Source organism: Grampus griseus (assembly GCF_964374135.1).
Source record: "Grampus griseus genome assembly, chromosome: X".
Lineage (NCBI taxonomy): Eukaryota > Metazoa > Chordata > Mammalia > Artiodactyla > Delphinidae > Grampus > Grampus griseus.
Window position 1 is genome coordinate 28,269,592 of NC_138999.1, and position 25,560 is coordinate 28,295,151.

At 37.0% G+C, this 25,560-nt stretch overlaps 1 protein-coding gene across 6 annotated transcripts in view; it reads left to right on the forward strand.

The window, feature by feature from the left end:
- The window catches only part of DMD (dystrophin), a 2,236,200-nt gene that overhangs the window by 1,017,596 nt on the left and 1,193,044 nt on the right, over positions 1-25,560 (forward strand). For all 6 annotated transcript variants that reach the window (XM_082680764.1, XM_082680765.1, XM_082680763.1 and 3 more), the window contains one exon: positions 16,653-16,825. In XM_082680764.1, the coding sequence (XP_082536890.1) occupies positions 16,653-16,825 (173 nt within the window). The remainder of the gene's footprint in view (positions 1-16,652; positions 16,826-25,560) is intronic.

The window sequence follows — 25,560 nt, forward strand, 5'->3', positions numbered from 1 at the left end:
AAGAACTGATATTTTGGACTATAACATTTGGAATAATGTAATCATTTCATGATTTCTCTGAGAAAAATCAAGTTTTTCTTTTTTTTTTTCCTTTTTAAATTTTAATTTATTTTTTATTTTATATTAGAGTATAGTTGATTTATAATGTTGTGTTAGTTTCAGGTATACAGCAAAGTGATTCAGTTATACATATACACATATCCATTCTTTTTCAGGTTCTGTTCCCACACAGGTTATTAGAGAATATTGAGTAGAGTTCCCTATGCTATACCATAGGTCCTTGTTGATTACCTATTTTATATATAGTAGCATGTATATGTTCATCCCAAACTCCTAATTTATCCCTCCCCCCCACCTTTCCTCTTTGGTAATTGTGAAAGTCTGTGCCTCAAAGCGGGTGAGTCTGTTTCTGTTTTGTAAATAAGGTCATTTGTATCATTTTTTTAGTTTCCACATATAAGCGATATCATATATTTGTCTTTTCTCTGTCTGACTTACTTCACTTAGTGTGATAATCTCTAGGTCCATCCATGTTGCTGCAAATGGCATTATTTCGTTCTTTTTTATGGCTGAGTAATATCCCATTGTATATATGTACCACATCTTCTTTATCTGTTCCTCTCTCGATGGACATTTAGGTTGCTTCCACGTTTTAGCTATTTAAATAGTGCTGCAATAAACATTGGGGTGCATGTATCTTTTCAGATTTTGGTTGTCTCCAGATATATGCCCTGGAGTGGGATTGCTAGATCATATGGTAGTACTATTTTTAGTTTTTCAAGGAGCCTTCATACTGTTCTCCATAGTGCTTGTAACAATTTACATTCCCAACAACAGTGTAAGAGGGTTCCCTTTTCTCCACACCTTCTCCAGCATTTATTGCTTCTAGATTTTTGATGACGGCTATTCTGACTGGTGTGAGGTGATACCTCATTGTAGTTTTGATTTGCATTTCTCTAATAATTAGTGATGTTGAGCATCTTTTCATGTGCTTTTTCTCCATCTGTATGTCTTCTTTGGAGAAATGTCTATTTGGATCTTCTGCCCATTTTTTTGATTGGGTTGTTTGTTTGTTTGTTTTTATATTGAGCTGCATGAGCTGTTTGTATATTTTGGAGATTAATCCCTTGTCAGTCGCTTCGTTTGCAAGTATTTTCTCCCATTCTGTGGATTGTCTTTTCGTTTTGTTTATGGTTTCCTTTGCTGTGCAAAAGCTTTTAAGTTTAATTAGGTCCCATTTGTTACAATTTGTTAGTTTTCATTACTCTAGGAGGTGGATCCAAAAAGATATTGCTGCAATTTACACCAAAGAGTGTTCTGCATATGTTTTCCTCTAAGAATTTTGTAGTATCTAGTCTTATGTTTAGGTCTTTAATGCATTTTGAGTTTATTTTTGTGTATGATGTTGGACAATGTTTAAGCTTTTCAACTAGCACATTTATTCAGCTATAAATATATTTGCTTTTTTCAGTTGCTTTTATGATTTGGGATTTATTTGATTTGATATTTATTTTATTTGCTTGATTGATTTGCTATTTATATTTGTGAAGTACTTTACAAATATTAATCTATTTGCTATAATTGAAATCATATTTAAATCATTAATATAGTACCTCAATTTTCACTTCTCTTATAGTGAAGATATTATAGATATTTACTGCATTATAATTCATATTTATATATACTTTGATAGTTTCCCTTTATGTTTTCTACATGTCTCTCTTTTATAGGAAATTATTCATTCTTTTCTCCCAGCCATTATTTTATCAGGCCCATCAGTTGTCCTACTTTGATCCCCATGCTGCAGTTTACTCCCATCTTTGCTAAAATGTACTTTAAGGACTCACTCAGCTTCCTTCCATTCTCCTAGCAAGACTATTTTGATAATTCGTATTCTATAAATTCTGGAAGTCAGAAACTTCCATGTTAAAACTTACAATTCATGATGCTGGTTGAAATTTTGTGGTTGCAATTAAGTTTGTGGAGGTTTTCCTTTTATTCATGAACTATTCAAGCTGTTCTTTGACCAATTATGATGTCATTTTTTTTGATCTGTGATATATAATTACTGATTGGTTACTTATGTAAGGACAGTGCATCATCCTATGGAGAATGTTTCCACCAAAGTATATAGTTGTATTTAGGAAATAATTTTGACGTGTGGCCATAAACAATGCAGGGGAAAAAAAATCGAAAGGACACCTTACCATAGAGCCACTAAATATAACTTTAAAAAAATTTCTTTAGAAGCTCAGAAAAAATTAATTAATAGGTACTTTAATGCCTTTTGATTGAACACCGTTCCCAATTTGATATGTCATTAATGTAGTGCCTGGTAACTAGATGAGGCATAAAGTGGATAAGAATTAGATTTATATAGGATGTTGCCTTCATCTGTCAGATAAAGACAAATTCCAGAGAGTGAAAATGAACTGGAGTTTGAGTCTTTGGTGCTCCAATTTCTCTTTCTCAGGTTTGAGATAGATCTACTCCCCAATGGCTGCTGTCACAACAGCTACTAATGGGTTTCTCTCATACTTTTTTTCTCAGAAATGAAAGTTGTGTGCTCCTCTGTTAGCCAAGTTACAAAGGGTCTCAAGGCATTTTTGTTAACTAAAACTGCCTAAAGCTATTATTTCCGCCTTCTTAAAATGTGAAAGCAATCATGCAGGATTTTATAACTCTTAAAACACATATACGTGCATTTAAGTGTATGTGTATCCATTTAACTGCAGAGCTACATTTATTAAGAAGGTGATACTGAGTCAGCCACAGCAAAAGATACAATTTTTACCGTTTGCAGTGGTTTGCAAATGAGCCACGTACTCCTTTTGACTTTTTCCCTCTGGTGACCAACATCCATCATACATATAACCACTAGGAAGAAAAAAATATCTTGTTTGTGTTGTTCACCACTATATCTCCAACTCCTAGGACGGTACCTACCACAAATAGGCACTCAGTGGACATCTGTTGAATGAATGGATGACAGCCTGGTAAATCCAGGTATGAAGTCTGCGATTGAAGAGGACAGAACAATGCTAATCTAGTAGTTCCAAGAATAAAAACTGATTTTTTTAATTTAAAAAAAGAAACAAAATTAGTCTCTTTTACATTACATCCAAACTCATTGAATTAAATCATCCATATGTATGAATTCTAACAAACTAAGCATATATACCAGCATGGAGAAATTTGCTCTAGGTTTGTACACACTGAATTTTAAACCAATCATTTATGAAAGTGTGTGGCAAGAAACCCACAAATAATTAAAATATTAGTAATATTTTTCCCAATCACTTGGCTTGCATTATATGGTTATGGCAAAAAATAGGCTAGAGTGGTTGGCAAGGCACTGGATTTGAACATGAAAGTCTTAAATTTAGACACCGAATCTGACTCTTAGTTGTGTCCTGGGCAAGCCACATAAAATTTCTGTGTCTCAGTGTTTTTAACTTTGAAATTAGATCAATGATAATACCTGTCCCAGCCTACTCAGCAGTAATATTGTGAAGATAAAGTGAAATCATGTAGGATTATCTAGAAAAATTCTTGTAAAAAATGTATAATTATATAAATTTCCAGTTTTGCAAAACCCATATTACTTCACCATATATCCAAAGTCTTAAAAATTATTGTAAATTAAATTTCCATGTAAATAATCCTGCAAACAAATTGCCTTTAAGAATGTGGTGAGGGCTTCCCTGGTGGCACAGTGGTTAAGAATCTGCCTGCCAATGTAGGGGACATGGGTTTGAGCCCTGGTCTGGGAAGATCCCACATGCTGCGGAGCAACTAAGCCCGTGTGCCACAACTACTGACCCTGCGCTCTAGAGCCCGCGAGCCACAACTACTGAGCTCACATGCCACAACTACTGAAGCCTGCGTGCCTAGAGCCCGTGCTCCACAACAAGAGAAGCCACTGCAATGAGAAGCCCGTGCGCAGCAACAAAGACCCAACACAGCCAAAAATAAATAAATAAAATAAATATTTTTTTAAAAATGTGGTGAAACATAAAATTGCATACTTAAATGTAAAAAAAAACTTTAAGTAAAATGTTAATAATAGCATAAAATATACAAAAGGTTATTTCCAGATTTGGCAAGTAGCCTAAAGGTTAAAAAAAAAAAAGTTTATAGTTAAAAAAAAAGTAAAAGAAGAGAATGCACATAGGCTAAAAAACATTTGCTTTTGACAAAAACTTTGGTTAGAGAATCTTACTTACTTTCAATCATATTTACTATATTTCCAAAGCTAAGTATTACTTATTCAGGGGTAAAATTTTTCATTCTTCTATTACTTTTAGGTGCCAAATGAATAGCTCATTTTTTAATATTACTCTTGAGGATGCAGGCTCTAAATTGTTCCATGTTCCATGGCTTTTACCAAGAATAGGATGCTATTTTTTAGTTTGTTGTTGTCATTATTGTTTTATGTGGAGTTTTATTTTTCATTGAAATATGTTGAATTCATTTTTTTCCTAATTCTATGTCAGTAATTTAGAATCCTTTGTTCTGAGTTCAGAACCATGACTTAAACTATTTAAAAGCATTGAAGCTCTAAGTGAAGGATACTTTAATCAATAGTGGTTTTTTTTCCCTTGGAATTATGAGACTTATTTTTGTTATTTATTTTGTTGTTTTTCTTTTACCATTTAAAAAAGCTGATCTGTATCAATTTTCTTGCTTAAAATGGTAGTCATGAGCATGTTGATACTTCAGTAACATTCAGTTGAATCTTATGAATTGCCATTATGTGGGTCAAAATGTTCAAACATTGGCAATTGCATATAGTTCAATCTAATACAATGACTTTTACCCGTCTGCTTGTTTCTGAATCCTAATGCATGTAATTAAACAGTCAAGGAAAAAATCAAGAACTATGTATTGTAAATCACTTTAATTAATGGATACCAACTACTACAAATTCCCAAATTGAGTCTTCCAAACCTGAGGCAAAAGGATGTTCTCACCATTAGGGAAATCTCTGGGGTTTCCAAAAAGATAAAGAAAGAAGGAAGAGTATTAAGATCCCTATCCTAACAAAACATGTTGTTAACATGTTTTGTTTTGTCGTTTGTTAGTTTTCTTAAATTTGTGCGTTTATGTTCAGAACAATTACATGAAACAGTGGTTTTGCTTTTCTATCCCAAATGTAAAATGCTGTGATAGAAAGCATGTTCTCCCAGTGTCAACAGCGTTAATCATTTATAAAATGGGCAAAATATTACCAAATATGTTTCCTTTATTTTCCAAAATAGTGTACTGTCATCTGTATTAATTTGTACAGACTTAATTACATTCAGTTGTGTATAGTAGTTATCTGTAAACTTGCTTGATGACACGTGCTAGATTTTCCATTCTTTATCAGAATAATAAGATGCTCATGATTGTATATTTAAATAGGATAAAATAGTATAAAGTGAAAAGAAGAAAGAAAAGCATCCTGTCCACATTTTTCAATCCCATTCCTCAGTGGTAATCAGTTTTTCAGGTCTCCCTGGATTACTGTATTGCCGTAGAATTTTTCTTCATAAAATCTATCTGCCCCTCCTTTGCTCAGTTACACAAGACTTAAAGGCATGTCCTGGTTCTAAAATATTTGGAAACATAGAATACCATATATCTAATTTTGAATGATGAGAAAAGCATTTGCTTCTACACAATTCTCCTTTGCTATGCGCAAGAGCCGATTTTTCTATCAAGATTTTTTTTTTGTAAAAGATTTTGACAGTGTGCACAACATAATGCAAAATGTACCTATCACAGAAGGATTTATGAAATCATTTTTCGTTTAGTTGGTGCTGATGGCTAGGATTGTTGTCTTTGTGGAACAGTTGGAACAGTGAAGTGCAGGTTTTGCAGGTTTCTTTTTGTTCTCATTGGTGCTCTGTGACATCTGGGGAACTAGGCATAATTCTAAATGAAGGACTTTGTCTGTTGTTAGGTATCTGAGGTACTGTGAGGTAACCATGGAGAAACTTGGCCAGGAAATACAGATGGACTGTTATTCCACTATTTACTCTAACAGCTAAATAACCAGTAAAAGTAAAATAGAATAAACAGGGAGATGCCTGAAGCACGCACAACATCTGTTCAGGCCTGAATGCATGCCTGCAACAGTTCAAGAACAATGTAACAAACCTTAAAGGTTCAGTGGTTCCATTCAAATTGATTTTCATAAGCAAGTTAAGATTCAGAGCTTCAACTCAACTTTTCACTTCAAATTAACACATATGTATTGAGCCTCGAATACCGTGTTTAACTCTCTAAAAGAGAAATAGAAGATGTGATCCCTGTGCTCTGGTAATTTGTAACATTAATTGAATACACATGTCAGAGTTACACAAACAAGTTAGAAAGTAATAAAAGTAAGAGAGACATAATATAGACAAAATACACAGTATAAGGCATGAGTGTAACTGAATTTGTGAAGAGGAGCAAGCAATGTAGAAAGCAGAAACTGAGAATAATTTTGTAGAAGATAAAGCCTTTGAAATATTCATGCTTTGACTATAAGTGGCATTTGGCTACTACTGATTTATTATGTGCCAGGACCCATTCTAAATTCTTTACTTGTGGTAGCTTGTATGGTCACCACAGCAACCCTATTAGGAAAGCACTGTTATTATACCCATATTCAGAACTATCCAAGCTAGAGATGATGGTTTGGATCAGAGTGGCAGGGGGTTTAAGTCCTGAATACATTCTCAAGGTAGAGCCCATAGGATTTGGTGGCCAGTTGCATGTGGGTTGGTAGAGAGAGGATTCAAGGATAACACTAAGAATTTTGGCATGAACAACTGGGACAATGGAGCTGCCATTAACTGTATCATGCAGAAAACGGCAGGAGTATCAGGTTAGGGTGCAAGGTTGAGTGTAAGTTTAGTTTTGATGTGTTAAGTCTAAGATGTTTATTACACATCCATGTGGATATCAAGAGACATATTGGATATACTGGATATATATAAGTCAAAGTTCAGGAGATCATCTCAATTAGAGATATAAATTTTGGAATCATTCTTTAGTTCTTCCTCCACACTTGCTCGCAAAGTATGGGTTTTTCTGATGTTCCTTTCCCAGCCCTCTTTCCTCTAACCCCGCCTCTGTGGACAATCTCAGCCACTCCCACAATCTAAATATCACCTTGATACAACTGGATCTTATTGGTGGAGTTGGAAAACGGGATAGGCAAGATGTCAAGATGGTTCTATAGATTCACTAATAGTGTCCAATAGTGGGCATCAGCAGATGTAGGGAATCAGCCATTGAATGATCGACTCGGCTAAAAGCTACAGCAAAGTGCTTGTGAGCTAACAGAAAAAGGAGGACTTTGTCTTTCCGACTCACTATCGTATCCCCAGTACCTAGACTGTATCTGGCACATGGTAGGTTTTCAACAGATATTTGTTGCGTTAATGAATGAAGACAGAGCTATAGCTCTCAGAGAAATGGAGAGAAACCTGAGGCCTAGCGGAACTTGGTAGGGCTACAGAGACCAGGGCTGTGTGGTGAAGGCTATGCTTAACAGTACTGAATGGTGCAGAGGTGGGAGAAGATGTGATGAAGAAGCTTTTAGTGAACCAAATAGAAATTTTCTTCAAGAAGTAAATATGTATAACTGATTCACTTTGTTATATAGCAGAAACTAACACACCACTGTAAAGCAATTATACTCCAATAAAGATGTAAAAAAAAAAAAAGAAGTAAATATGGTTTAAAAAAAATGTGAATTATAGGTGTTTAAAGCCATCTGCTCCCATGAGTCATTTTGGGACATAAAAGCTGAAGAATCACTAGAAAGCAATTTTACAGTTTTTAAATGAAATTCAGTATACTTCAAGCCAGAATATAATTGAAATATGGAAGTCAGTTTTGGGGGAAAATACACTTAGACAATTTCATATTATCTTATATTTTAGCTTATTTTGTTATATATCTGAAACTATATTGTTTCAATTTTAAGATAGCTTTTCTTATGGAAACACTTTTACTAAGTGAACACTTGCAAAATTTGAAGTAAATATTTTATAAATAATTTCTAAATATTTTGTTACAAACTTTAAAATAGAAGACAGAATTTCAGATTAAAGTTTGTATACACATCATATGATCGACCTATTATTTCAAATCTTACCTCAGTAAGAGTTTTAAACTTAGGAACCTGTGTTTGAGCTTGCTTCTTGGTATAAAACAGGACTAAGGCTACCTATAAGTTATAGATTACAGAGAAGGCACAATAGCAATATGCTATTTTAAATAGCACTTTTAGAAACAGAAATCATATAGGCACTTTCCAGAATAATTATAAAATAATTATACTTGCAATAAGTAAGTAATAAGTAAGAAAAGACATTATAAATTCACTAAGTTCTTGTTTAAGTTTATTTTCATCAGAAGTGATTAATAATACATTCAATTTATCAGATATCACTGTCTCCTACTCCAGCCCCGTTCACTTTCTACAGTATCTAGTTTGACATTCATATAAATAGATTTACCATTTAGGTGGGTAAAGGCATGCTCTATAGTGGAACATTCTAACAGCAAGGGAGTAGTTGTTGCTTTACATTAAAAGGAAGAAAAACTGAGCAGCAGAAATATGCCCCTTATGATAGAGAACAGAGCCTAGTTAAGAGTTACTTGAGACCTTTATCTCAGCCTGATTAGTTGGCAAACAGGTGCCTTGTTTGGTTCCCTAGATCAATTGTCTGTAGTCTTAGTTTCTCTTTTTTAGCTCATTAAAGACACTTACTACATAATACTTGAATCAACAAAGTACTTATAGGTTCAAATTGTTTGTGTTATGAATACCCTTAAAAAACTGATTCTTTTCTTAAAGGGAAACCCACATTTCTAAATATTATTTATCTCAAAGCTGAGGCCTATATTACTATGACTGTGTTATCAATGAGCTCTTCTTTAAACAACAGGTTTTTCACCTCTAAATGTGAGTTAAAGCAGTATAGTTCATAGTCTTCTGTTTTCCCTTATTGTACATATTTGGACTTCATCTTTCAGTTGCGAAAGTTGCTTCACTATCAAAATTTTCTCAATTAAAAGTGTATAGGGCTTCCCTGGTGGCGCAGTGGTTGAGAGTCCGCCTGCCGATGCAGGGGACACGGGTTCGTGCCCGAGTCTGGGAGGATCCCACATGCCACGGAACGGCTGGGCCCGTGATCCATGGCCACTGAGCCTGCGCGTCCGGAGCCTGTTCTCCGCAACGGGAGAGGCCACAACAGTGAGAGGCCCGCGTACCGCAAAAAAAAAAAAAAAAAAAAAAAAAAAAAAAGTGTATAACTAAGGGTAACTTATTTGATTCTGTGAACCAGAGTGGAAAGGATGCTATTTTGAAATATCAAGGACTTAAATTATATAGACTTATGTATGCGTGCCTTCCAGAAATTGAAATTTCCATTTCCAGGAAGAGTGACTGACAAATAAACATCTCACAGAATTGAAATGGGGAGTAGGGAGGTCATTTCATAGGTGCATGTCAACATCAGGAAGGAAGTTGACTAAAAAGTGTGTGCTTCCTCATTTTGCAATCATATTTTCAGGTAAGGTAAGGAACTATTTCAGGGAGAGAAATGGAAATAATATACTCTGTAGTGATCCTAGGGATTTTTCTATCACCATAGCAACTACAGTGACTATGGTTTCATTTTCAGAGGGTCAGAAACTGTAAAGATCACTTATTTCTAGACAAACTAAAATAGTAAAAAGCTATAAAAGATCTCATCTCTGACTTTAAACTATGGAAACTGCTACAGAATTTTCTTTGGTGCATATACCATTTTTCTGTGTGCAGTGCCTCAGGGACAAGAGTATGCGTAGGGACTTTAAAAAGGATTTCCTGGACTCCAGCCAATTTTGACAGCATTCTCTGAGAATGCACCAAGGAGCTATTATCTCGGTATCCAGGGAGTATGACATCTCCTACCCCAGTTCTTGCTTTTTGCTTTTCTCATTTAAGATAGAAAGTTTTCTTGCCTTTACAACATGCTGCCCAGAATTGCTAAAACTGTTCATAACTTGATTCTAAGCAATTCCATCACTCTCCAGAGAACTGGGAACTCTCCAGAGATTTGGATTAAAATCAGGAAGCTTTGCAAACTCAAATCATCAGAGAGAGACTATATATTCTCTCACACACACCCCGCATGAAAGCCATGAATGGATTACTTTTAGACCAGTGGGGAAGATCCTCCTTCTCTTCTCTTGAATTTTACCCCTTTAGGAAATTACAGCTATTCATTTTAAGTGTTTGGGCTCCCAACACACGGACAAATGGGGCTGGTTGCCCCAGTGTGAATTTCAATAATCAGCATGTCAGTCAGCTGGATGCTTGGTATCAAGTGGAGCACTTGTCAGAGTTCTGGAATTTTGCCCTTGGGCTGGCAGCCACGTTAACATGGAGTCCGTGACTCACATCAACAGGATTTGAGCCAGTGCAAGCACTGGCAAAGGTCATTTTGTCAGGCTGTCCAGGTCAGCAGAGTTAACAGAAGCAGAAAAGAAGTCATGTTGGTGCACCTGATCTAATCCAGCTAGTGGGGTAGCCCTAAATATTCCACCCAAGACTCTAGTCTCAGAGCCATCAGGAGATGGTAATGAAATTTTGCCAGGTGGATAAAAGAAAGAACGAATATAAGATGTTTGCTTGAGTGAAGGCACTTCTAGGACATAGATAACATATACAAGATCCATTCTGTCTTTTAAAAATTTTTGTTATATTCTCAGTTTTGTTTTTATTAGTAGTAAACTTTTCCTCCATAAAGAAGTGTCTTATGTCAAATAAAGCAAACCATAGTGTAGTACTAAGCTATTTTCAATTTTGTAGTGAAAGAGGTTGACGATGGAAGACAGTCTTCTCTGTCCAGATTTACATTTCCATACTTTCAATATGCTGAGATTGCTCTTGATAAGATCACCAGTCACCTCCTAAATATCCACAGTTGACTTTTTACTCCTGTTCCTAGATGCATTTGACTTCTGGGTGGCTCCCTCCCTCCCTCCTTCCTGATATTCGTTCTCCCTTTAGTTTTAAAATATTTTACTCTTCTGGTTCTTCTCCAAGGTCTGATGAGATCTACTCTTCAGACATATTCATCTCCAACCTCGACCTCTGCTTTCCACAAAGGGTCATCGTTAGGCAAATTTTCTTCTCACGCTTTCACTCTAACAAAAGTTTCTGAGCAATTTGACCATCTCTCCTGTAATGAAACAACACCTACTACATTCCACTGACTAGCAATTCTGTAACACTGGCAGAAGACAATTTTAACCTGCATTTCTCCAGATAAGGAATCTCACAGGATATTTCTGTGTTGGCATGCCTTCCTTTCTCTCACATGGTAATACTTGTTAGATACATATTCTGACCACAGAGTTAAATTGAGTTGCTTAACAAAAAAATAATGAAACCTTCTAATCGCAAGGTGTTCATGGACTTGAAGACAACACCTTGGAATTTTATAAACAATCTCTCTCTCTCTCTCTCTCTCTCTCTCTCTCTCTCTCTCTCTCTCTCTCTCTGAAATTCACTCACATCACCCATAACCATTGTGTCTAGCTGATTTGAAGACCTGGGAACACAGCTGCTTTCCTCAGGGTCCCATTGTAAGCATTGACTTTTGCCCCTTACAACCGACATTATCTATATCCTCACAAGATTCTATAGATTAATCTTCCCCCAAGACAAGTCCTCATGCACCACAGTCATAAAGTCTTAGAATGAGGCAGGAAAGCTCCCTAAGATCTACCCATGACTTCTCTCCTGCTGCCCAATGGAGTTTGCTTCAGAGCCAGCCTTCTGGGAAGCTGCAGGCTTAGCAACAGGCACCCCCTATCTAGCCTAGTCTCCATCTCACACATGGTTGAACCACCCCAATTTTGCCTGCAAGTCAGCAAATATGTTCATTTTATTGATACCTGTTAAGTTTTTATATTTATACAGTTCACCCTTGAACAACATGGGTTTGAACTTCATGGATCCACTTACATGTGGATATTTTTCCACAGTAAATACTACGGTGCTATACAATCCATGGTTGGGTGGATCCGTGGATGCGGAGGAACCACAGATGTGGAGGGCCAACTGTAAATTATACACAGATTAACCCTCATTTTGTTCAAGGGTCAACTGTATTTATTTATCCTGACAGGAAGCATGTGATCTCTGGGTCAGAGAACATCTCACTAATTACTCAAATCCCCATGAGACGTGCAGTGAGGGCCAGATGTACAAGAGAGAAACCCCAACATTATAAACATTAGAGCTTATATAAAGGATTTGGCACATCTGATAGAGACAGACAGACAGACATGGAGGGACTTGGGTGGGTGAGGGGAGAGAGAGGCGGGAAGAGAGAGACAAACAGAGAGAGACCTTTGCTCTGGAATGTAAACACATCCTCTCCAGAGAGAGGGGAAGGTCTAGGTCTGTTATCCTCAGAATGTAAGTTGGAATGTAAGCAAAGGGATCCAAGAAAGATAAGCTTCTAAGTCTCCCTGGAAAAATGCACTAATCTAAACACCAAGGTATGTTTGCTATTCAATTATCCTCTAACCCAGATGCCAATGTTCTTTGCTCAGAAAGGCCAGACCGTGTGGAAATGTGAGAATACGTATGGCCCAACGATATTTGCCATCTCATTCATATTCTCAAAGTCTGTTGCCAACTGCCTATTGAATGTCTATTGTCTGACAACCCAAAGGCTTCATAATATGTGTCCAGAAGGAAATCATCTGTTACACACACACACACACACACACACACACACACACACACACACACACACACACACACACACAAATGCATGTGCACACAGAACCTGTTCATCCATCTGAAATCCTTTTACTCAGATATCAGTATTCATCCGGATGCTCAGGCCAGAAACCTGGGAGTTATTCAAGTCTTTCCTCTTCTTCACCCAACAAACAGTCACTGAGTTCTGCCAAGTTTCCTTCCTAAACAACTTTCTCAATTCAACTCAATTATGAAGGACAACTAGATATTTGATTACATTAATAACACTTTAAAGTTTTTAGATGTAGGATATGGTATTCCTTGGAATATGGAATTCCATATGGAATACCATATGGAATATGGTATTCCTTGAAAACAATTCACGTATATTGGAAACATGCTGAAATATTTATGGATAATATATCAATTTGTTTCAAAATAATCCAGTTGAGGAGGTGAATGGGTGGAAATATAATGAAACAAAATTGTCCATGGTTTCATAAGTGTTGGCACTGGATAATGGGCTCATGGGGGCTGTTTGTACTATTTTCCTTTTTTCCTTTTCTGCTTTTGTATATATTTGAAATTACTACACATGCACACACACACGTCATGGTTCCCCACTGTCTACTGAATTACATGCAGTATTTTAAAGCACATTATTAATCATCTCCAGCCTCTGTTTTCTGACCCATCTTCCCTGATCCTGTACATTTCTGAAATGTCAGTCGTATACGGCTACTCATGTTCCCTGTCATTGCATGTGTATTACCTACTAAGTATGATGTCCTTTCCACTTCAACTACTCAGCTGTGTCTACCCCAAATTGCACTTCCTTTATGAGCCCTTTCCTTGGCTTGTGACCATATATGATATATGATTCATTCCTTTTCTGAACTTTGAGAAAAGATTTGGTACCACTTAGACCACTCATCAAATAATTTCTCATCATTTAACTGGGACTTCTAAACTATAATTGTTTCCTTCAGTTTCCAGACCACATCCTCCCTTACTACCTCAATGAGATCAATTTAAAACTTCTTCAAAACAAATAAAACTGTGCTTCACCTACCTTTACTTTCTCTGTATTGGTCCTTGTACAGGAAAGAGCTCAATAAATGTTTACTCAATTGACTTGTCTTTGACAATGCAGATGAGCAAAATAACCAAATTCACATTTGTAAGACTAGACAAATATGTAAGTTTTTAGCATTTTTTGAACATTAATATTTTAAAAGATTTTTATTACTTAATGGCATTGTGTATTTTCCCCTTAAATATAATCTAGACTTTAAAATTATGGAGTTAAATTTTTAGATACTTTCACTTATTCAACACAAATGCACTGGGTACCTACCATGTGCCAGGCACAGGTTTGAGCTCTGGAAACCCAATATAGAGCAAGACAGGTAACATCCCTGCACTCATAAGATCTAGTCTAGTGATGTAGAGAAACCAGTAGTTGTATAATTTCATGTTAGTCATAAGTGCCATGAAGAAAAATGAACAATACAGGGAATACAGAGCAGTTGGCGCTGCTACTTAAAATGGAACAGTAGATAAGGCTCTTCTGAGATGAGAAAGAAGTGAGGAAAACAGCCATATAAGTGTCTTGGAGGGAAAGAGTATTTTTGGCAGAGAGGACAGCAAATGCAGAATAAGGAAAAAATAAGATGATAATGTCAGGCGGTGTACAGCCAAGCTAGGTAGAGATTTGTAGGCCATGATAAAGACTATGGATTGGGAATTCCCTGGCGGTCCAGTGGTTAGGACTTGTCGCTTCCACTGCTGGGCGCGGGTTCAATCCCTAGTTGGGGAACTAAGATCCCACGAGTCGGGCATCTGGGCCAAAAAAAAAAAAAAAGACTATGGGTTTGATGAGGAGCCATTGGAGGGTTTTGAGAAGAGAATTAATATGATTTGATTTATGTTTTATAAGAATTTCTTAGGCTGTTGTGTGGAGAATTGACTGGGAGAGGGGCAAGACTGGAAGCAGGAGGATCATTTAGGTAGCTATTGTGATAATCTAGGTGAGATATAAGGATAACTTATATCATCAGAGCAATAGCAAGGGAGATAATGAGAAGTGGTCAAATTCTGGACATGTTCTAGAAGTAGAGCCAACAAGATTGTCCAACAATTTGAATACTGGAGATTAAAAAAGAAAGACCAAGGATGATTCCAAGGTTGTCAGCCTGAATAACTATCAATTGATATGTCATTTACCAAAGGAGAGAAAACCATGGGAAGAGAAGGATACGGGGATGCAGTTCAGAATGTGGTTATGCTAAGGTTGAGATGCTCATGAGACATCCAAGTGTCAAGAAAGTACCTAGATTTGTGAGTCTGGATTTCAGAGTTGAGGTCAGGGCTGGAGATGTAAGTTTGAGAGTCATTGTCATATAGAGATTATTTACAGTCATGGGACCAAATAAGAGGTAATATAGATAGACAAGGAAAGGTGTCAGAACTGAGCTAGAGCACTCCAATATTAAGAGATTAGTAAGATGGGAAGGATTCTGTAAAGCAGACTGAGAAGCAGTGGACAAGAAGGTGGAGGAAAAACCAGAAAAATTCAGGTTACAGAAGTCAAATGAAGGTAGAGTTTTAAGATGGAGGGAGTGAGTGATCACCTGTATCAAGATGAGGACTGTGAATTATCCATTGAAGTTGGGCATGTTGAAATCACTGGGGTTCAAGGCTAATGACTTTTAAAAGTCAATAGATTGGTGTGAGATGATATCTCATGGTAGTTTTGATTTGCATTTCTCTAATGATTAATGATGTTGAGCATTCTTTCATGTGTTTGTTGGCAGTCTGTATATCTTCTTTGGAGAAATGTCTATTTAGGTCTTCTGCCCATTTTTGGATTGGGTTGTTTATTTTTTTGTTATTGAGCTGCATGAGCTGCTTGTAAATTTTGGAGATTAATCCAGTCAGAATGGCCATCATCAAAAAATCTAGAAACAATAAATTCTGGGGAGGGTGTGGAGAAAAGAGAACACTCTTGCACTGCTGGTGGGTATGTGATTTGGTTCAGCCACTATGGAGAACAGTATGGAGATTCCTTAAAAAACTACAAATAGAAACTACCATATGACCCAGCAATCCCACTACTGGGCATATACCCTGAGAAAACCAAAATTCAAAAAGAGTCATGTACCAAAATGTTCATTGCAGCTCTATTTACAATAGCCCAGAGATGGAAACAACCTAAGTGCCCATCATCGGATGAATGGATAAAGAAGATGTGGCACATATATATAATGGAATATTACTCAGCCATAAAAAGAAACGAAATTGAGCTATTTGTAATGAGGTGGATAGACCTAGAGTCTGTCATACAGAGTGAAGTAAGTCAGAAAGAAAAAGACAAATACCGTATGCTAACACATATGTATGGAATTTAAGAAAAGAAAATGTCATGAAGAACCTAGGGGTAAGACAGGAATAAAGACACAGACCTACTGGAGAACGGACTTGAGGATATGGGGAGGGAGAAGGGTGAGCTGTGACAGGGCGAGAGAGAGTCATGGACATATACACACTAACAAACGTAAGGTAGATAGCTAGTGGGAAGCAGCTGCATGACACAGGGATATCGGCTAGGTGCTTTGTGACCGCCTGGAGGGGTGGGATAGGGAGGGGGGGAGGGGGGGGAGATGCAAGAGGGAAGAGATATGGGAACATATGTATATGTATAACTGATTCACTTTGTTATAAAGCAGAAACTAACACACCATTGTAAAGCAATTATACCCCAATAAAGATGTTTAAAAAAAAAAGTCCATATTAAAAATGCGAGGCCATTAGTTACTTTGGGGGTTGATAAATTTCCTTTCGTCTCTTTCCATAGACAGCTGAATCATTTTTGACTTGCTTTAAAATTTCAATATTACAGAATATAAAAGACAGCCTGCAACAAATCTCAGGTCGGATTGACGTTATTCACAATAAGAAGGCAGCAGCATTGCAAAGTGCCACACCGGTGGAAAAGGCGAGGCTACAGGAAGCTCTCTCACAGCTCGATTTCCAATGGGAAAGAGTTAACAAAATGTGCAAGGACCGACAAGGGTAGGTACCACTTTCCTTTTACTAAATGATTATACCTGTCTCCCAGGAATTCTAGAGTTCATTTCAGTGTTCTCCATGGAAAAAAAGAGAGGTAGGGAGGAAGAGAGGGAGAAGTATCACTTTCACTGGAAAAAGGTAAGTGGAGTAAGAAAAAATAATGATGAACAGTTCAGACTAATGAGCTGAATTCAACAAATTTTTCTGTACTGAAGTTAGTATTACGTTGGAGCACTATAATATCCTCTAAAATTTCAGGTAATGTCAAAACCCATCTGGTCATTTAATTGAGGTGGTTTAAATAATTGTACAATATAAATTGTATACCTTTGGTCAAATCTGTATCCTATAGATTTATAACCATTTGATATACTTAGATTAATATATTGGAAATATAAGCTGGCAACACAAAGTTGATTTTCGTGTGTTGTTTCTGTTTTGAAGGTGATCCTTTACATTTGGAAGTCCCCTCACTTTTTTGCTACAAGGAATTTGTTGATTTAAAATAATTAATTTTTAGTGCTTCCCTTAATTAAAATATCCAACTGTTGACCAGATTTTTAAAAGTCACATACATTTCTTAGCCTCATACTACAAGAAGATATTGTTTTATCTTCCAATTTTAGGTTAAAGGGAATAAAGTTGTAATGGCTTAAAACAATTGGTTTCAAAGATTTGTTCAAGACCATCTTCTTCATTATTCTCAGAGGAAATCAAATCATTTTTAATAATTACAAAGAACCTCCTTAATATCTCTCAGATCTGTCCATTTCTTGCCATCTTTACTTCTATTTTTGTTCTTCATTTACTGCATTAGATTCCTAAATCAATACTTCTAGCAGAAATCTCAGTTGTCTCCAGTGATCATCCCCACTTTGTTCCCCATTATCTTTCATCCAGAATTGTTTTTTCTGAAGTGTAAGAAAACTTACATTCCCTTTAGAATAAAGTGCAAACTTATTAATTGGGGATATAAGGCTTTCACATGACCCCTGCTCCTCTGGTCAGCCTCACTGTTTATCAATTCCTGCCTGCCCTACAACCCCTCCAAATTCTGCTCTATCACTATTAAATTGATTTAAAGATTCACAAATGTTTTCTGCCCTCTCTGGCCTACCTGCCCTTCAAGTCTCATATGAGATGTTATTTCCTTCTTAAAATCCTAAAAATATTAGTTGATCATAGAAAGTTAGATATTAGTTTAACATTAATGGAATATATCAACATACTATTTATGTATTTGCAGATGTCACCAGACTTGGTGGCTACTCTGTAGAGGACCTGCTCCAAAGTGACCTATTCCTAGAATTTACTACATAGCAGTCGATTTTATTGATTGATTTTTTCCTTTTATGCCTCCTGCACAAGCACCTGAGAGACAAAAGCTGTGTTTTATTTTGTGTGGTATGCTCAGGATTAAGGTAGTCTTGAGCACGAAGTGGATGTTCAGTGTGTATGGACTGAAGCCTCCTGCAAGAAGCCTGAGAATATGTTTCCCTGGATGGTCCAGTAGTTCTATCTCAACTTACTGGAAAACAGTGGGCCCTAGGGTATCCAAAGCCATTCTTGATAAAGGGAAAGAAACTCAGCAACCCTATGTATATGCTGCAAAAGACAAACTCATATTGCCATCATGGTACATCTCTCAGTAGCCCACATTGAGTCAAAATGAGCTTTTACAAGTTGCTCCAATGAGGTCAATTTCATCACTGTCTTTTGGGGTGCTCATTCCACTTTGGAGATGTTTTTGTCTTTGTTGTCTTCTCTCAGTGTTTTCTTCCAGCCATCCAAGGCCACCAACACTATCCCTTAAGAACCTTGCAGGGTTCTTGGGTAGCCAGTGGTTACTGTGCTTCTATAGACACCTCCCATTCTTGCACGAAAGCAGAGGTGAAACTTTCTGCTTTCTGAGACTTCTCCCCCACTTTATGTCATCTTTGGTCTGTGAGCTGGGTATTCCCTTATGACAGTCATACAACTCTTTCCCTTTCAGTTCACCTTCAACCATAGTCTTTAAAAGAAGCAGAAGACTAATGCCATTCCACAGAGAGAGTAAGCTGAATTCTCACCCCACATCTGGGTGAGGTCTTTCCTGAATTCTCACCCCATGTCTGGGTGGGGTCTTTCCTATGTCTGGCAAGAGATAGTGTGTCACTAACGCCAGTAGACCCACTCTTTTCTTATCCAGATTCTGCAAAAGTATCCTAATTTTTCTCTAACTGGGTTCCTCTAGGAATTGGTCAGGAGCTGCTAAATTTCCTGTGACTTTTAGTCTAGTCACAAGTAAAACTGTTTTAAGTTATTGCTTGTGAGCACAGACACTAGAGTTCAACTTGTTTTGGAATCCTGGCTTTCCTGCTGACTGGATTTATGTCCTTGAACAAGTTCCCTAACCTTTATGCTCCACAATTCCCTTATCTATAAAATGGGATAAAAATATTTTCTAAGTCATAGAGTTGTTATGAGGATTAAATGACACAATGTATGTAGAGTGCTTAGCAGACTGCTTATACATGATAATGACTCGATCAAGCTTGGCAATTTTGAAGGTAAAAATAATGGTCTTCTGGCTCTTATAGTCTTCATGCCTGCTAATTCTTTCTTATATGCTTTCACATTTTCCTGAGCACCATGGAGAGTTGATTTAAATTCAGTCCCTGATTTGAAGAACCTCCCAGTCCTAGAGAGAAAATGGACAAACAGCCAATAAATTACAGGTTGACAGATGTGAGCGATGTGAGAGGGTGAGAACAAGATCCTTGGGGAGTGGAATAGGAGCATCTTACTCAGAGTCAGGAATAAAGCAAGTTCAGTGGACTGTTCAAGGTTCTGAGTTACAACTAACAGAAAGTAACTCCAGTTACCTTAGGTAGGATAATATAATTGGAAGGATATCAGGTAACTCATGGAATCAATGGAAAGGCCTGCGAGTCAGGTTTAAATATGGGCAGAAATTGTCAAGGAAGACCAGGATATGCACCCAGAAACACACCCAGCATCAAGCTATAAGATGAATCTGAATTATAAACTTCTGTCACTGCCGTGGTCCACTGGTCCACAAGAGGTACCATTGCCACTGGATATTGGTTGCTACTATCCTGCCAAAAAGTATCAAAATTATTATTTCTTTTTGTGTCACTAATTTTAGAATTAAGGTTTCTGACAGAATTATTTGGTAAAGCAGGAGATGGATATTTTTTTCTCTGAAAGGCCAATTAGTAAATATTTTAGTGTTTGCAGGTCCTATGATCTCTGTTGTAACTACTCAACTCTGCTGTTGCAGGGTGAAAGAAACCATAGACAATATACAAATGAATGGGGATGGCTTGTTCTAATAAAAGTTTATTTATAAAGACAGGTGGTAGGCCAGATTTTGCTGGTGGGCCATAAATTGCCAACTCCTGTAATAAGGCATACTTCAGTCATATAAGTAGGTTCTAACTGCCAGGGGTTAGGGAAAATAAATAGCTGGAATTTGGGATCCATTGCGGCGATAGTCAGGAATTTATCTCCCACCAAGCCCATACAATGGTAGATTTTTGAATCCTTAGAGAGACTAGAAGCTATAGATTATTTTTTTTAAATTGAAGTATAGTTGATTTACAATGTTGTGTTAGTTTCTCGTGTACAGCAAAGTGATTCAGTTATGCATATATATACATATTCTTTTCCGTTATTTTTTTTTTACAGGATATCTAACGTAGTTCCTTGTGCCATAGAGTAGGACCTTGTTGTTTATCTATTTTATATGTAGTAGTTTGTATCTGCTAATCCCAAACTCCTAATTTATCCTTCCCCCACCCCCTTTCCCCTTTAGTATCCATAAGTTTGTTTTCTATATCTGTGAGTCTGTTTTGTAAGTAAGTTCATTTGTGTCATATTTTAGATTCCACATATAAGTGATATCATATGATATTTGTCCTCCTCTGACTTACTTCACTTAGTATGATAATCTCTGGGTCCATCCATGTTGGTGCAAATGGCATTTTCATTATTTTTTTATGGCTGAGTAGTATTCCATTGTATGTATATACCACATCATCTGTTCATCTGTCGATGGACATTTAGGTTGCTTCCATATCTTGGTTATTGTAAATAGTGCTGCTGTGAGCATTTGGGTGCATGTATCTTTTTGGATTAGAGTGTTCTCTGGATATATGCCCTGGGGGTGGGATTGCTGGAACATATGGTAATTCTATTTTTGGTTTTATAAGGAACCTCCATATTGTTTTCCATAGTGGCTGCACCAGTTTACATTCCCACAGTGTAGGAGGGTTCCCTTTGCTCCACACCCTCTCCAGGTTTTGTCATTTGTAGACTTTTTGATGATGGCCGTTCTGACTGGTGTGAGGTGATACCTCACTGTAGTTTTGATTTGCATTTTTCTCATGAATAGAAGCTGTACATTTTTAAATACCCTCATGTTGGGTTCTCAACAAAAAACTACTGATTTTTTTTTAAGTAAGTCAACTTGAGGTTAAAACAAAATACCTTTGAGCCAGTAAGAAGGTATTAGTATATTTTCACATATGATCCAGGTATGATAGTATATTAGTCAGCTATTACCGTAATATGGCGATACAAATCACCCCAAAAACTCGATGGCTTAAAACAAGCCTTTATTCTCATGCTTATGGATCTTTAGGTTGTCTGTGTTTTGGCTGACTTAGGCTGAGTGTGGCTGGGCAGCTGTTTCAAGTTATGGTTAACTGGGCTAGGCTCTAGGATGTGTGCTGGGTTAAGGTCTGTTACATATATATTTATTCTGGGCTTAAGATGAAGGATCAGTGGCACAGTCTGCTCATGACGGGTCACCAGAGCATGAACCAAGCCTAATCTCCTAAGAGCACTTATGACCTGTGATCATATTAAGCCACTCACATGCCATTGGCCAAAGCAAGCCTGACATGAGTAGAATGGGGAAGTAGTCTCTTCCTACAGTGGAAGGGAAAGAAGAATGAATATTTGCTGAATAATAATCTAAACTATTATAGATAGTTAATAACACAGGATTTTTTTACAGCTAGAAAATACCTTAGTAATTTTATCCTGCTTCATTATTTTATACGGGAGACTAAATCACAAAGATGTTAAGTGACTTGCCAAACACATGCTACGTGACACATCTGCATATTTCTATTTCACCAAAATATTTAGCTCTAATAGATCTACAGAGTTTACTCACAAATAAGTTACAGATATGAGAAAATGCATTAGTCTCTTGGCATTCCTAAGGCATAGTTGCTGAGACCATCCTTAATCAACAGATTTATGAACGCCATAATGGCAGAACTCACCTCTATTAAAGGTCATAAAGTAAAACAGACATTACTGTCTAAGTCAAGGCAAGTAGAGGATTAAAATCCAGATTGACTGTGACTGCTCACTCATTATCTAGGAGACCAGCTTCCACACGTTGTCTTCCAGCAAATAGAATTTCAACATGTGCCTCAGTAAACTTACAAATCCTCGAAGTATTAAAAGTGGCTCCTTTCCATGGAAACACAGATGGTGAACACAGTAGATATTAAATCCATGAATCCTATGTGGGCATATACATATCCATGTATATGGATAGATATCCGTATATATAAACGCAAGATAAATATTTAACTTTATGAGAAATTAACATTGTTGCTAAATGCTATTTTCATCTATTTCTTGGTGGATTGCTCACTGTTTATAAAAGATACCTACAGGAAACACATGAAAATAAAGAATTAACATAATATCTACCTAGTATTAGAGAAACAATGTGCTTTCCTTCTTCCAACAAGCATTTAAGGAGGACCTTTCAAGTGCCAGATACTTTGTTGTCTTTCCTTTCTTTCTGTTACCACCTTTCCTATCCCTCAAACCATTAATAAATTTGCCCCATTTTCAGGAAATTATTCCTCAAGTCTTAGAGAATAGCACAAATCAAATACGATTTAAAAAGTGAAAGCAGTTTCTAGACTACAAATTGCTCTGTAGCCATAAGATGGCATTATTGTGTAACAACAAGATTCTGGTCTGACAGTGTGAGGGCATTTAAAAAATCAAATTCTATTACCAATGATAGTTCATAAAATAAGAAATAGGAAAACCATGTTGCATAAAAGAAGCCAGGCACAAAAGGATATATGTTGTATGATTCCATTTATATAAAACTCCAAAACAGGCATATCAGGGGTTAAAGGTCAGATATGGTGACCTTTGTGGGGAATAGAAATTAACAAGGGCAGGAGCAAGTCCTGGTGTTCTGAGTAACGTTTTATTCATCTGGATGCTAGTTGCATTGGTACATTTCCCTTAAGAAAATGTATGGAACTGTGCGCTTGTGATTTGTGTACTTTTCTGTGTGTATGCTGTACTTGAATGAAATTTACACTTAAAAGTAAAAAAATCATAACTACGTACATTTTTAAGTACAAGAAGGCCCCGATCTCAGAATTTAAAAAAAAAAAAATATGTAGTTTTAAGAAAAGCATGTTACATTGTTCTATTTTTAGCCTTTCACCCTGGACTTCCAAACACTTTATAATAAGCCAGTACAGACTCTAGGATAAGTTTGTGAGCACCACCACTCTAGAGAAAGCTTTCCTGAATTTCCCACCATCATGCTGGGACCACAGTGCCACATGTCAACAGGATGCTGGGAATGGGAGAGCTGGAAACCGCTTCCCCAGGGATTTCTTATTTGTTTGGCTCCCTTAGCGCCAAGCCCACAGTATTAATGCGCTTACAGACTCTTGCTGCTGTGAGACAATGAAAGAAATGAAACGAGAGAAAACAGGAATAGAAACCAAAGAAATCTGACTTGAAGAGAGAGTGCCTTAATCATCTCTGTATTCAGATTCTGGGGGACAAGCATGTAATTCTGCAAGCCCACTCAAAATGCAACTTTCTCATAAGCGTTTGCTATCTCAGTTGTAATTTTTCTACTGGAGCATTCAATAAATATTTTTCTCTTATGTCAAGGTGAGGGAAATAACCACACACTACCCATAGAGGAGAGGAATAATATATTAATCCTTATGGCATCACCATACAATTTTATCCTCTAAAGTGGAAGCTAGAGGAACAGATGTATAATCTGGGAGCTTTTCCAGAATTGTTTGTTCCTAAATGAGACATTCAGCTATAGCAGCATTAGCAGCCTCTTCTGTTTGTCACAATGCCATATGTATTTGGGAAGATACATGAGAAGCACACACAGGATCCTGACAACTCAGGAAAGATTAACACTGCAGTCTTAGAATTAGTCTCTACTAAATGTAAAGATTTTTATGCCAGATTGGATCTTTGTTTCCCCTCCCAGGTATATGTATAAGTGCCAATACATAATTCTACTGTTGTTTTTTGAACTTGGTAGAATTAAGAAGTAAGAAGTAAAAAAAAAAATACCCTGAATATGGGAAATTTTTTTACATCTCATTTCAGAATCATTGTTGTACTGACCAGGGGAAAGTATTCTCATGCATTCATTCATGGGGACACTGCAGAGGAAGATGTGTTAAATTGAGGAAGAAGTGACATTTTCTCTTTATGTCCCACTTTTTCATGCTGCTGAGACCATGGTGTATGGGGAAGGCTTCTGATTTGGTTCTCAAAATCAAGATATGGGGGCTTCCCTGGTGGCGCAGTGGTTGAGAGTCCACCTGCCGATGCAGGGGACGCGGGTTCGTGCCCCGGGCAGGGAAGATCCTACATGCCCCAGAGCGGCTGGGCCTGTGGGCCGTGGCTGCTGGGCCTGCGCGTCCGGAGCCTGTGCTCTGCAACGGGAGAGGCCACAACAGTGAGAGGCCCGCGTACCGCAAAAAAAAAAAAAAAAAATCAAGATATGTTTTTGAAAATCATTATTTATTAAATAATTGATTCGATAGAATTCATTTTTAGAACTTAGTTATCTCTGTAAAGAAAATAATACACTTTTATCTCCACAGATCTATCAGGAAACATACATAGACACACCCATACACTCCCCAATTCACCTAAACATTGGAAATATTTAAAAGTTTATTGTTAACCTTCAAGTGTTCCCCAGGTAAGCATCTTGTTTACTATCTGCTCCCCTACATTTGTCTACATTGATTGGTCAGTTTTATTTTATTCGTTACTGGATATCAGAAACCATATCAATTTTCCTTCCTTGTACAATGTCCAGTACAGCACATTTGGTTAATAAATACTATTTGATGATAATGATGATGATGAAAACTATAATTTGACAGTGCTGATGTATCATATATGCCAAAAATAAATCATCAAAACTTTAGGAAAGGCGAATCTTTTACCAACCTGTCATTTGCTATAATCTCCTTTCACCAAGCTTAGCCTCTACACTACCTTCTCTGCCCTGTTTCCTCTTGTGTGTTTCAATTTAGGGATCACCCCCTCCTGCACACTGCCTTCTATGTCAGGCTGCTCTGTTCACATGTTTATATTTCTGCTGGGGCTCTGTATAATCTAAATTAATCCCTAGCTATCGTGAATATCTTTCACTGGCCAGTTGTTGCATGTTGCACACCACTGAGAGAGCAATTGTGAGCGAAATAGAGAAATCTTTTGTTTCCACCCAGCAGCCCAAAATGAAGTCTGTGGTTTGACTGCCGATGCCAGTTACATGGAGGTTTGACTACCAGAGGCAAAGCTTTAAACTACAAAATAATCCCATATAGTTGGTGTTAGGAGGTATTTAATGTTAACATAGTGACTGTCAATTGTCAACAAACAATTATTCCACAATTCTCTTTTTT